Source organism: Papio anubis, chromosome 7, assembly GCF_008728515.1.
Source record: "Papio anubis isolate 15944 chromosome 7, Panubis1.0, whole genome shotgun sequence".
In the NCBI taxonomy this organism is placed as follows: domain Eukaryota; kingdom Metazoa; phylum Chordata; class Mammalia; order Primates; family Cercopithecidae; genus Papio; species Papio anubis.
In genome coordinates this window covers 125,992,259-126,004,474 of record NC_044982.1, presented here as the reverse complement: position 1 = coordinate 126,004,474, position 12,216 = coordinate 125,992,259, and the positions used below count along the sequence as shown (strand labels likewise).

At 49.5% G+C, this 12,216-nt stretch overlaps 2 protein-coding genes across 2 annotated transcripts in view; one reads left to right on the top strand and one right to left on the bottom strand.

Moving 5' to 3' along the window:
- Window positions 1-12,216, bottom strand: part of CA12 (carbonic anhydrase 12) — a 60,146-nt gene that overhangs the window by 45,894 nt on the left and 2,036 nt on the right. The window contains exon 2 of the mRNA XM_003901034.4: window positions 7,517-7,537. Within this exon, the coding sequence (XP_003901083.1) occupies window positions 7,517-7,537 (21 nt within the window). The remainder of the gene's footprint in view (window positions 1-7,516; window positions 7,538-12,216) is intronic.
- Window positions 11,025-12,216, top strand: part of LOC110743693 — a 31,003-nt gene continuing 29,811 nt past the window's right edge. The window contains exon 1 of the transcript XR_004185133.1: window positions 11,025-11,110. The gene's annotated coding sequence lies outside the window, so the exon portion shown is untranslated. The remainder of the gene's footprint in view (window positions 11,111-12,216) is intronic.

Genomic DNA, 12,216 nt, shown 5'->3' with positions numbered 1-12,216 from the left:
CCTTTCTGTGTGTTCTTAGCATCTAACATGGTGCTTCTCTGTATTTGTGGAATAGCTACCATATTTCATTGCTTCTCGATGCAATTGATAACACGATATATCCCAACTTCAGAGATGCTAAAATGTGGGGAAAGTGGACATTTCAGAACCAATAAAACAGGACCTTTGACTGTAGCAGGTGCAATCTCTCTTTCTTGGCCTGGTGGTGTGGCCCCTGGAAGAGTCTGGCCATGGTGCCTGGGCTCCACCGTGGTGCCTACACCCTTCACCCAGCAGTTGCCCCTGCAGAGGAAGAGAGTAACGGACCAGGAAAGAGGCCCCTGCTCCTTCTGAGACTGCAGGATCCCGTGGAAACATTCTCTGACCTCTTCTCTTCCTCATGGAAAACCAGGACTTTCTCCCTCCTGCCTGCAGCCACCTTCACACTCATGCTTTGAATTCAGGCTTTTCGCTTGAAAGCTTTCTTTTGAGCAGGTTCACAGGGCAGCCCACTGGCTCCTCCTCTTAAGGGGACAGGTTGCCAAAGGCTCTGGCCGGCTCTTGGAGAAGCCGTGCCCTGCTGTCACCTGAATGCCCAGGACTCAAGACCTGCAAGTAGCAAGTCGGAGCACAGCCAGAGGCCTGAAGGGCCCTGGCAAGACAGCCCCCCAGCTCCTCCTTCCTCCTCACCTGCCAGCCCGCTGCACCTGCGGTTCCAAGGCTTGCTGCTGCCCCAGTGGGAAAAGGGCGCTGCATGGGGCTAGGCTGGTGTAGCTCAGAACCCAAATAGCTCACCCCAAGTTTCTTCCTAGGCTCAGGCCTCTACTCCTGAACCCCAAACCAGGCTCAGCCCCCATGGGCTAGATAGGGAAGCAGAGGATTTGCCTGCTCTCTGGGAGTCTTCAGGAGCATGGCTGAGGCGGCCATGGTTATGGAACCAGATATCTGGTTCCTGGATTCCAGAAAGGCACCAGGCAGATGAGACCTGACTTCACCTTGGTCTGAAGGACCAGGCTAGAAAGGACATTCTGGCCTGTGAGACCCTTGGGACAAGAGCTTGCAGTCCTTGTGTTTTTTACATTCCTTTCTTACTCAAAAAGGAAATACCTTTTGTTTATTCAAAATATAAAAGGAGTATTTCCTGGCTGTAAAAACTCACAATTCAGAAAAGTGTGAAGAAGCAGAACCCCTCCTAACAAAAACAGAGCTCTCATGTGTTTGGTGCTGTAGAGTTTACAAGGCCTTTCCCTCCATATTAGTTCGTTTAATCTGCACCATAGCTCTGCGAGGCAAAGAAAAAGAAATGACAATCAGCTTTGTGAGTATGTGCTAGGCCCTGTGTGAGCCTCTCGCCATGTGTTATCTTGTTTGATCCTTACCACAACCCTCTGAAGCACAGCTGGGATTCTCAAACTTGAGTGAGCAACAGAATCACCTGGAGGACTTGTTAAAACAAATTCTTGGGCCCAGCTCCCCAGAGTTTCTGGTTAGGAGGTGGGCCTGGGATGGGCTGAGAATTTGCATTTGGCCTCAGGTGATGCTGATGCTGCTGGCCCAGGAACCACACCTGGAGAACCACTGATGTAGACGCCATGACTCTGATCGTGTAGCTAAGGAACCAAGGCTCAGAGAAGTCGTTACTTTCCTAAGGCCCACAGACAGAAACGCCTAGCAGGTATTTCCATGGAGGTCGCCTGGTTCTGGGGTCTATACAGTTTCTGCTTCTTCCTCCTGGTTTTCTGCCTCATCCTCTGTTCCACTATGCCTGTCTTTAGGAACTAATGCTAGCTTCCCTGTTTTTACTCAGCTGGTGAGGCCAGCTGTGAACACCAAAATGTAGGCGTTTTGGCAGCCACAGGCCAAGAGCCTCCAGGATACGCACAAACCCCAATTCTGCAATTCAGGAAAGATGAGAAGTAACTATGAGTGGGCAGGCCTTACCACATCCAGACAGACCCTAATGTCACAACTTCAATTAGAAGTAACTGGAACTACAGCACAGATTTAATCCAAGATAGGGGGTCGGATCGCTACCCTCAGCAGAAATCCGTGGGACTTGGGGATAGGGTTTCGGCGTGCTGGTATGAAAACCAGGCACGGCAATCACCCCTGTAATCCCAACACTTTGGGAGGCCAAGGTCGGGGGCTCATTTGAGGCCAGGAGTTCGAGACCAGCCTGGTAACATAGCCTGTGTCTACTAAAAAATTTAAAAATTAGCCTGGCATGGTGGCACATGTCCTAGCTACTTGGCAGGCTGACACAGGAGAATCCCTTGAGTCCAGGAGATGGAGGCTGCAGCGGGCAGAGATCATGCCACTGCACTCCAGCCTGGGCGACAAAGCCCTGTCTCAAAAAAAAAAAAAAAAAGAAAAGAAAAGAAAAACATATCTGGGCTGGGCACAGTGGCTCATGCCTGTAATCCCAGCACTTTGGGAGGCCAAGGCAGGTGGATCACCTGAAGTCAGGAGCTCGAGACAAGCCTGGTCAACATAGTGAAACCCCATTTCTATTAAAAATACGAAGATTAGCCGGGTGTGGTGGCGGGTGCCTGTAATCCCAGCTACTTGCGAGGCTGAGGCAGGAGAATCGCTTGAGCCTGGTAGGCAGAGGTTGCAGTGAGCCAACACGCACCATTGCACTCCAGCCTGGGTGACAGAGCGAGACTCCATCTCCAAAAAAAAAAAAAAAGAAAAAGAAAAACATGTCTGGCATTTTCTGGCTCTCATAAGAGTACTTTGTACCCCTATTCATCCTCAGGATGGCAGCTGGGAGTGGCGAGAAGTGGCTGGAGTGTTTTGAGATGGCCAAGCCTCTCTACTTTGATAGAGACAAGAGCCCTTGGTCTATTAATTGTAGGTGCTCTCTGCTGTTTTGAGTTCTCCCCTGAGCCCCCACTGCAGCCTGCTTTTTATATTGCAATTCAGGTGTGAGGTCACACAGTGCCCTTATCACTGCTGAAGAATAGAAAGTCAAGAGTTTGCTTCCTGGCCTCCTTTCATGTATTCCATTTCTAGTTCTGTGTGGGAAGAGGTTGAAAGGGTGTCTGGAGCCCCAAGAAAGTTCATTACAGAAACTAAATATTTCCAGATACAGGACAGAAGGCAGGTGGAGGCACGGGCCTGGAGGACTTCAGGGACATGAGAATGAGGTTTGCCCCAATGGAGGATCTCACTCTGATTTCCAAAGGAAATTCTTTAAGACGGACAATCTATTGTCTGGGAGAGGAACCGAGGAGCACAGCACAAGGAATGCACAGCACTGCCAGGGTCACACTGAGTCCTGCCACAGCCAAGGGCTACGAGGGCCGGCCCGCCACAACAGAGAACTGGGCAGGCTGACCTGTAAGCAGGTGCCACCACAGCCACAGCCACAGCCAGCCACCCGGCACCCCCGGCCAGGCCACCCTCTTTCCAAGGTTTCCTGAACAGGATGGAGGGACTGGTCTCGCAGGTGCCCTGTGGGGCTGTGACAGGGGTTGGTGCACCCCTCAGGAGAAAGGCTTGTCATCCATGTTCTTCTGCCATCCCTTTGCCTTTAAGACTTTCCAGATCTTGAGCAAACAGGGATTTTCATCTGTTTCTCAACCAGCTTACATCCAAGAAGCAGCAAGCCAGTATCTGATATCATCAGGGATGAAACACCGCGCCCATTCTCAGATCGCATGATGTGCTCTCGGGTCTAGCTCCAATACAGTCATTCTTTCTGGTTGCTGTGTTTTGAACACACTGGGTTTTTTTTTTGTTTTTTTTTTTGGTTTGTTTTGTTTTTGGGGTTTTTTTTGGTTTTGTTTTGTTTTGGTTTGGTTTGATTTTTTCTTGGGGAAGGACTAAAAAAGCTGTCAGTGTAAGGATGACTGTCCCAGCCAGCCGGAACTTTTAAACTCTTTTTATTGAATATGAAATACAGAAAAGTGTGTAGCCCATAAGCAAACAGCTGGATGAATGCTCAAAAACTGACTGCAGCACCCACACCAAGGACCTGAACCTGCCCACAACCCTTCCTACCTCCTTCTGGTCATCTTCATCCCACACAGGGCACATATTCTGATACCTTAGCCGGCTAGAGTTTGTCCTTAGCTCATATGACAACCTGACCTGCAGCTGCCCTCAGTTCAGAGTAAGTGAAGCTGCCAGGCTCAGCAGGATTGATGCGGGACTGATTTCCGGCGGGGAGGGTCCATGTCACATCATCCCCAGCCTCTCTCTAGTGATGCCACCTCAGCCATGCTAAGCCCAGCAGACTTTCAACTGCTGCTTCAGCACCCTAGGAGGAGCGCAAAGAGGTGGTGCTGGCCCCATCTTGGCAGTCAGATGGTCGTCCTCTCTCCAGGGAGGAGCCGTCCATGCAGTCAGCCTGGTGACTCAGCTATGAGGATGTAGGGGTAGAACTCCCTTTTTTTGTACTTTTAGAAGTCTTACCATACCTTGTGTGCCAGACAGCGGGAGGCCCCTGGAGAATGACTCAGCAGTGTACGTGCAGAGAAGCTGAGTTCTGCACCCAAGGAATACCAGCACGGAGCCTTTGGTTGAACTTGCCCCATTCAGTGCGGCCCTTACTGCTTGGAAACTGTTTCCCTCCAGCACTTATGCTGGGCCCTCTGTCTACCTGTGCAACTCTGAGCACAGGTGCTAGCTGCCGGTCAGGACGTAAGGAGGAGCTAGCCAGGACCCCAGAAGGAGTTTGCCTCCTTAGCTGTCTTCCTTCTGTCCTCTCCTACACGTCCCCTCTGAGGGCTGACTCCACATCACATGTGCCCGTGTCACTAATAAAAACCAGACTTGCCTTTGTGCTTACCCCATGCATGTTCATGCGTCATTAGACTCTGCCCTCTGCTTCCTCAGCAAAGAGCTGCTCTAATTGTGCGGGGCAAGAGGGACAGAGGGCTGGCCAGAGCTAGTGGTCAGGAAGAAATGCTTCTGGACGGGTCAATGTGGCTGCACTGAGAGGCCCGCCCTCGGTGAACACCACGTCATGATGAAGTTAAGATTTTCTTCCCAGCCAGGCGCAGTGGCTCATGCCTGTAATCCCAACACTTTGAGAGGCTGAGGTGGGCGGATCACTTGAGGTCAGGAGTTCAAGACCAGCCTGGCCAACATGGTGAAACCTCGTTTCTACTAAAAATACAAAAATGAGCTGGGCATAGTGGCAGGCATCTGTAATCCCAGCTACTCTGGAGGCTGAGGCAGGAGAATTGCTTGGACCCAGGAGCGCAGTGGTTGCAGTGAGCCAAGACTGCCACCTACCCCAGCCTGGGTGAGATGGTGACTCCAAAAAAAAAAGATTTTCCTCCCACACCTTGACACAATGTCTCTGCTCCCTGTCGCCATCTCATTCTGCCCAGGTGGGCTGTAACAGAGAGACAGGACCCCGTGGAGATGTGATCTGTGTTTCTATCATACCTGAGAGGCCAGCAGAAGAGGTAGGGCAAGTTTCCTCTGATCTGGCTGGACAGATCTTGGGAACCATTGGTCAGTGATTCTCTGAGAGAGTGCAGCTAACAGTCAGTCGGGGAGTGTGGTAAGCATACAGGTTTTTCAGGCTCCCTCTCTTTCCCAGGCCTAGCCCAAGGCCTAGAAATCTGCATTTTGGGGAAGCATTCTGTAGTGATCCTGATGGGTGGACCCTGCCAGTCTGAGAAACACTGGTCTAGACAACCCCTCACCCAGGTTCCAGATGGGGAAAGTAAGGTCCCGGGGCTGAAATGGCTCACTGGGGATCTTACGGAATAAAGCCCAGAACCCAAGTGCCACTTCTTTCCATGCCTGTCACCTCCCACACACAGAACCTGCCATTCTCACTTTGTCAGATCTCTTGTCCTGGCCTTGCCTTCCCCCTCACTGCCACCACTATAAACTGGATGTGAAGACACGTAACTGGGTTTCTCCAAAGGCCGAACACCTTCCTACCTCCCTCCCATCCTTCCCCCTCCACCTCCTACCACCAAGTAACTCTTCCTAAAATACAGACTTACTCCTTGCCCTGCCCCCTCCAGGAGCACGACAAAGTGGGAAAGGCCTGCCCTGCCCCTCCACACCTCCCCTGTTTGACCCAGCCTATCTCTCTGACCTTAGAGCCAGTGACTCCCCTATAAACCCTTTTCCACATGCTTTCCTCGAACACCACCTTACTCTTTCTTGCTTCTGCTCATGTGATACCATTATCGCCTTAGCCAACCGCACCTCCTCCCTGCTCACCGAATCCTCCTTATCTTCCAAGGCCCAGGTGAAAGCCCTCCTCCTCCAGGAAGCCTTCCCTGACCATCTAGCCCTAGCACACTCATCCTCCTTTGAGCACTCAGAGCTCTGCAGCATTTGTTTATGATGTTATTATTACCTATTATGTTCTGCTTTGAATTGTGAGCTTTAAGTAATTCCCAGCTACGGACCACAGCCTACCCTTCTATTACCCACCCACTTGGCAATGGGCTGTGCACATAATACGTACATAAGGGATGTTAGAAATAACGGAGCCATGCAGTGCTAGGGCTGAGAGGACCTTGGCCTGTAGGTAGCTGGTTGGTCAGTTCAGTGACTTTTCTATGCATCTTGGGCTGGTGAACCTCCAAAGGCTGACCTGTGCAAATTGGTATCAGATCTTTCTCCGGACGGTGCTTGCACTGTAGTCATCAACTTCCCGCCTGTCCCCACCCACAGCCATTGCATCCCGTGGCTTTAACTTTGATCACATCCCTACTTGCTTAAAATGTCTCCTGTGCCAGTGAGTCAGTTCCACCCTTCTGCTACCAAAACAATCGGTCTTGTGCATCTTCTGTGGCTGTGCCCCAGCAAGACATTATCAACACTCCCGCACTTGCCAGGGGACTCGGGTGCCTGGCCTGCCACATCCATTCCAGCCGGTGACCAATGTCTAATTCACTGCAACTCTCCAGCTAAGCTGATTTCCAGCTGCTTCTCTGGCAGGTCTGCCAGACAGGGCTAACGTGCTCTTGAGACAGTCCCACAGAAAGCCCGGGCAACAAGCACACTTCGTGTTCCTCTCGCTCCATTTAAGACAAGCATCCCACTTTCACTAAGGACTGACCAGCACCTCCTCATCCATCGCTAGCTTACAATCATGGCAACAAGAAGTTAATTCTAGACATACTGACAGCTTAAGTTCTGGGACCTGAGCCAAACTTTCAGAAAGGAGCCCTTTCTTCTTTGTTTATTATAGGATATGTGTCCTGCAAGGGAGAAAGGCTCTCTCCTGCCCAGGACCCTTGCAGTCTGGAGGTGGGGCAAGTTACCTCCGAATCTTGGAGATCTGGTAGAAATCCTTGCCGGAATCTGAAGGCTTGACGCTATGACTGACAGTCCAGTGTCCGGAGCAGGCTCTCCTGCCTGGAGAAAGTGTGGTACGCAACCCAAGTTGAAGCGTTCCTAGGAGATGCCTTTGTACTCTCTTTCTAGAATACCAGAACTGTTCTTCTGACCCCTCAAAATCACCTCCACAGAGCATGAAGTTTCTGTATTTCTCATTAAATACACCCATTTCTGTTTTCTTTTCAACAAAAAAGTATTTAAAATCTCTACTTACCAAGATAAGTCCACTTGGAACCTACAAAGAATAAAACACAGTAAGTAAGTACAGTGGAACCAGATGAGTAACGGAAAATACTACAGATTTTATTTTGATATGAGTGAAATTGGAAAGGAGGTCGATGCCCAGAAATTGAAACTTTTTTTTTTGCGGGGAGGGGGGGGGGTTGGAGTTTTGCTCTTGTTGCCCAGGCTGGAGTGCAATGGCACAATCTCAGCTCACCGCAAACTCTGCCTCCTGGGTTCAAGCAATTCTCTTGCCTCAGCCTCCTGAGTAGCTGGGATGACAGGCATGTGCCACCACGCCCGGTTAATTTTGTATTTTTAGTAGAAATGGGGTTTCTCCATGTTGGTCAGGCTGGTCTGGAACTCCTGACCTCAGGTGATCCACCCACCTTGGCCTCCCAAAGTGCTGGGATTACAGGCGTGAGCCACCACTCCCGGACAAATTAAAACTTTTTCTGAGTCTGCATCAGAACATCAGCTTCTCAGGGCAACTGTGCGCCAAACAGCAGCACAGGCAGTTGGTTCATGCAGGGGCTCATAGAAGCAGGAGAGGGCTTGAGTAGGTGCCTTCCAGACATCTTAGAGAAGCTAAACTTTATTATCTGAATAATAATTTCATGTGGCTCAAAACCCAAAAGCCATCAAAGGGTATATACAGTGAAAGCTCTTCCTCCCACCCTATCTTCCCTGCTTCCATTAGAAGCCTTCCATTAAGGAGGCTAGCAGATGATCGGGAGCCCTTTCACAGCCTGGCTGCACACACATATGCACTGATCGCCCGCTTTCTCCTCACACAAACATTGGCACACTGGAAATAGGGTTCTGCATCTTGCTTTTTCACACTTTACATTTTCTCTCTCTCTCTCCCCCCCCACTCTTTCTTTCTTTCTCTTTTTTCTTTCTTTCTCTTCTTTTTTCTTTCTTTCTTTCCTTTCTTTTTCTTTCTTTCTCTCTCTCTCTCTTTCTCTTTCTTTCTTTTTGTGAGACAGGATCTCAGTCTGTCACACAGACTGGAGTGCAGTGGTGTGATCGCAGCTCACTGCAGCCTCAACCTCCTGGACTCAGGCAATCATCCCACTTCAGCCTCCCTAGTAGCTGGGACTACAGGTGCGCACCACCACACCTGGCTAATTTTTGTATTTTTCATAGAGATGGAGTTTCGCTATGTTGCCCAGGCTGATCTCAAACTCCTGGGCTCAAGTGACCTGCCCACCCCAGCCTCCCAAAGGGCTGGGATTACAGGCATGAGCCACAGCACCCAGCTGGGAAAAAGGTTCTATTTGAGGAAGCTGCTATCCACATCTGAGTTAGAATTCCAGGGGTAGTAGGAATGTGTAGGCAAAATCCTGCCAGAAATAGAACAAAAGTCACCTACTACTTCCCACTCCACACCCTTCATGCATAAAGGTTCTTCGTTCCTATGTCAAAAAGGTCTTTTTCACAAGTGCAGAACGGTGCTCTTGTGACCCTGCTTGCCGGCCTTCCTCTTCATCTCCGAGGAGGGGACCCTGAGTAGAGACGCATCCCACTGTGTGTCTCAGGGGACTCATCCAATGAGGGGACTGTGCAACTCCTAAATCCCTCCCTCCCAACTTTTCCCAGGGTCTCCGTGGTTATCGGCCCGCAAGGGTACTGATGGAAAAGCGTTTCTCTCGTGGGAATTAGTTTGCAGTAAAACTTAACTGACAAGCAATCTGGTCACTTATCACTCCTGGCATTTCCTACTCAAGCAAATTGTGTTTTTTAAAAGTTAAAAAGTGAACTTGCCTTCTTTTTTTTAAGCTGGTTCAATCTCATATTTTTTGTTATTCGGTTCCATTTCTTTGCCTCCGTGTTTGTAATTAATTTCATTTTTAATTTTCAAATGTAATTGGTAATTTTTATCAAATTACACTTGCACATGGTTTAAAAAGTCAGATGGTTCTCCAAGGCTGTTTAACAAAAACCTCAGTTCCCTGACATTCCCTAACCGTGTACGGCTCCCTAGAGCAACCACTTTGGATCTTTTTAAAATGAATCTTTTGCTATTGTCTCCGTATCTCCATATAACATGCTAATACTGTTTTACCTTGATTGTTTTAGGTTTGGGAATTATTTATTGACATCCCACTCTGGAAGAGGAAGAGTTTAGATCTCTTTCTTTCACTCATAGCCCATCTCCTATATATAGGTGAGGAAATGAAAGTCCACCAAGGTGAAGTGTCCTGCCCAATATCACATTCCCATTAAGAGGAGTCCCACCACATTTACCATTAATTTACCATTAGTGCCGTGAACTTAGGGAATCTTCAAATCTCCTCAATCTTTGGAGTAGTTAAGTGGAGGAGGCCAGAGCCCCTGGAGGATCTGATGAGTATTATGGACCTCTCCCAATAAAAATGTCCCTAAGCTGGCCGGGTGCAGGGGCTCAGGCCTGTAATCCAGCACTATGGGAGGCTGAGGCAGGCGGATTACCTTACATCAAGAGTTTGAGACCAGCCTGGCCAACATGGTGAACCCCTGTCTCTACTAAAAATACAAAAATTAGACAGGGGTGGAGGCAGGTACCTGTAATCCCAGCTACTCGAGAGGCTGAGGCAGGAGAATTGCTTGAACCTAGGAGGCAGAGGTTGCAGTGAGTTGAGATCATGCCATTGCACTACAGCCTGGGCCACAGAGCAAGACTGTCTCAAAAAAAAAAAAAAAAAAAAAAATGCCCTAAGCTTAGACACACACATTTTTATATACAATTCATTTCAGAAGGTCCACAGACCCCCCTGAAACCAGCTATGGGCACATTGAGAGTTGAGGGTCCAAGATCAACCTCTCTTGAATTAGTAATTGGATGAAGACATTCAGAACCATAGGGAAACCAAACTTGTATGTGACCCCCAAGTTTACTGCTCACCCCTTTGCTGAAACAACAATGAAAAGCAATAAAGAAAGCATTTCTTTAAAACCAAGCTATAGAAGACATAAAACCTCTTCTGGACGTTTTTCTTCAGTCTTGTGTGTGAGGGGTTCACTAGTAAGATGTCATCCCGGACTTTAGAGATGTAATAAGCCAGCTCATTACTTCTTAGCAAGCAGAACAGCTGTAGGCCCAGGATGTAAAATTCCACAAGTAACAGAGGAGTTCACCCTTACTTTTCCCCTGAGGAGGCACAGGCCACTCCAGTGATCCTGGAGGCCACTAGAAGCACATCTGCTGCCTGAGCACTGCTACTTTGCCAGCAGTTTGCATTGCACCTGCTCTCATTCAAATCACAGCCTCATACCCTACATCTTCTTCTATCCTCCCCGGAGCTTGCTAATCGAGGTTTTTCCTGTTGTTGGAGCTCCCATCCTCAGATGAGGCCTCCGCATCACACTCCGGAAAGTTCAGGGGTAAAAGTCATAGAGTTGACACCTGGGACTGTGAGGTCTCAGTGATGACATAGAACTGGGGACTTGTTGAAAGGCAGTAGCCTTCAGAGCAACATTCCCTGCCCTCCTCTCTGTGAGTGAGCCGGCTTAGGACTCCAGACTTGGCACGTTGGGTATAAATGGCAGTGTCTGGAGGGGCTCAGGAGCTGGAGAAGGGGAGAAGCGGCATTGTAAAATGAAGGTGAGGATGGCGAGTCAAGGGGGTTCATCGGGTGAGGATCAGGGCCCCAGCTCAGATCTGACCTCAGGAAGACTTTCTAAAAGTGTGTGTATGTGTGCGTGTGTGTGTGTGCATGTGCATGAAAGTGTGCTTTATTCAGGAATTGCACCCCCCGGTTCCCCACCTCTAGCTGTAAGAACAGAAGGCTTAACAGGATTAAACTGATTCCACAGGCAAGGCCAGACCAAGGCCTCGGTGGCATCCTGAGGGAGCAGGCCCTTCCTGGAAGGGAATAGTTTTCTTCCAAAGGAAGGTTATCTGTTCCATCTGGGAAACCTGGGAGGCTCAACCTGAAGCCTGTTAGAACCTGCAGACCCAGCTGGTACTGAGCAGGGAGGTTCCCCTGGAGGGAATGCCTGAGAAAATGATATTTACCAAGATCCATATCAGAGGTCCTGGGCCCTGCCTGCTTCCTGTGCTGGGTGCTAGAACTTTCCCTGAGTAAACATCACCTGGGTAGCCCAAGACTGCCTGGCTCTCCACACCAGGTTTGCGCAGAGCAAGCTCTGCAGAATTCACTGAAATGTCCCCCCAAAGCCACGGCAACTAAGAATTCCAAGGGTTTCTCCAGAAGACACTTGGCTTCACCTTATTATGCTCCCTCCTGGGCCCCTGACATTGTTCTTGAACATTCTCCAATGCTGGAAGTTTAAATGCACCAGGCAGAGGGCAGACCGCACTTTGACCCCATTACTCTGCTTAACTCCTCTCCAACCCCAACTTTGGGTTCATACTGACATTCTACACCTCAGTGATTTTTGCTTTGACCTGTCCTCTAAGGCAGTTAAAAACCCGAGGAAGCTGCATGAGAATTTACAGAATAAAAGCTGTGTTCTTAGAACCCAGGGGTAGGCAGGCTCCTTCCTCAGAGTGAGGTGAAAGTGGAGTTTTGACTGCAAGCTTCCCCAGTCCCAACTTGGAGAACTGGGAGAGGAGATAGGAAGGAGGGAAAGGGAGAGGGGAGGAAGAAGGAGAGCAGGGAAAGTAGGGAAGAAAGGAAGGGGAGGGAGGGAGGCAGGAGAACAGGGAAAGGCAGGAAAAGAGAGAGAAGGGAGGGGGAGTTGCCC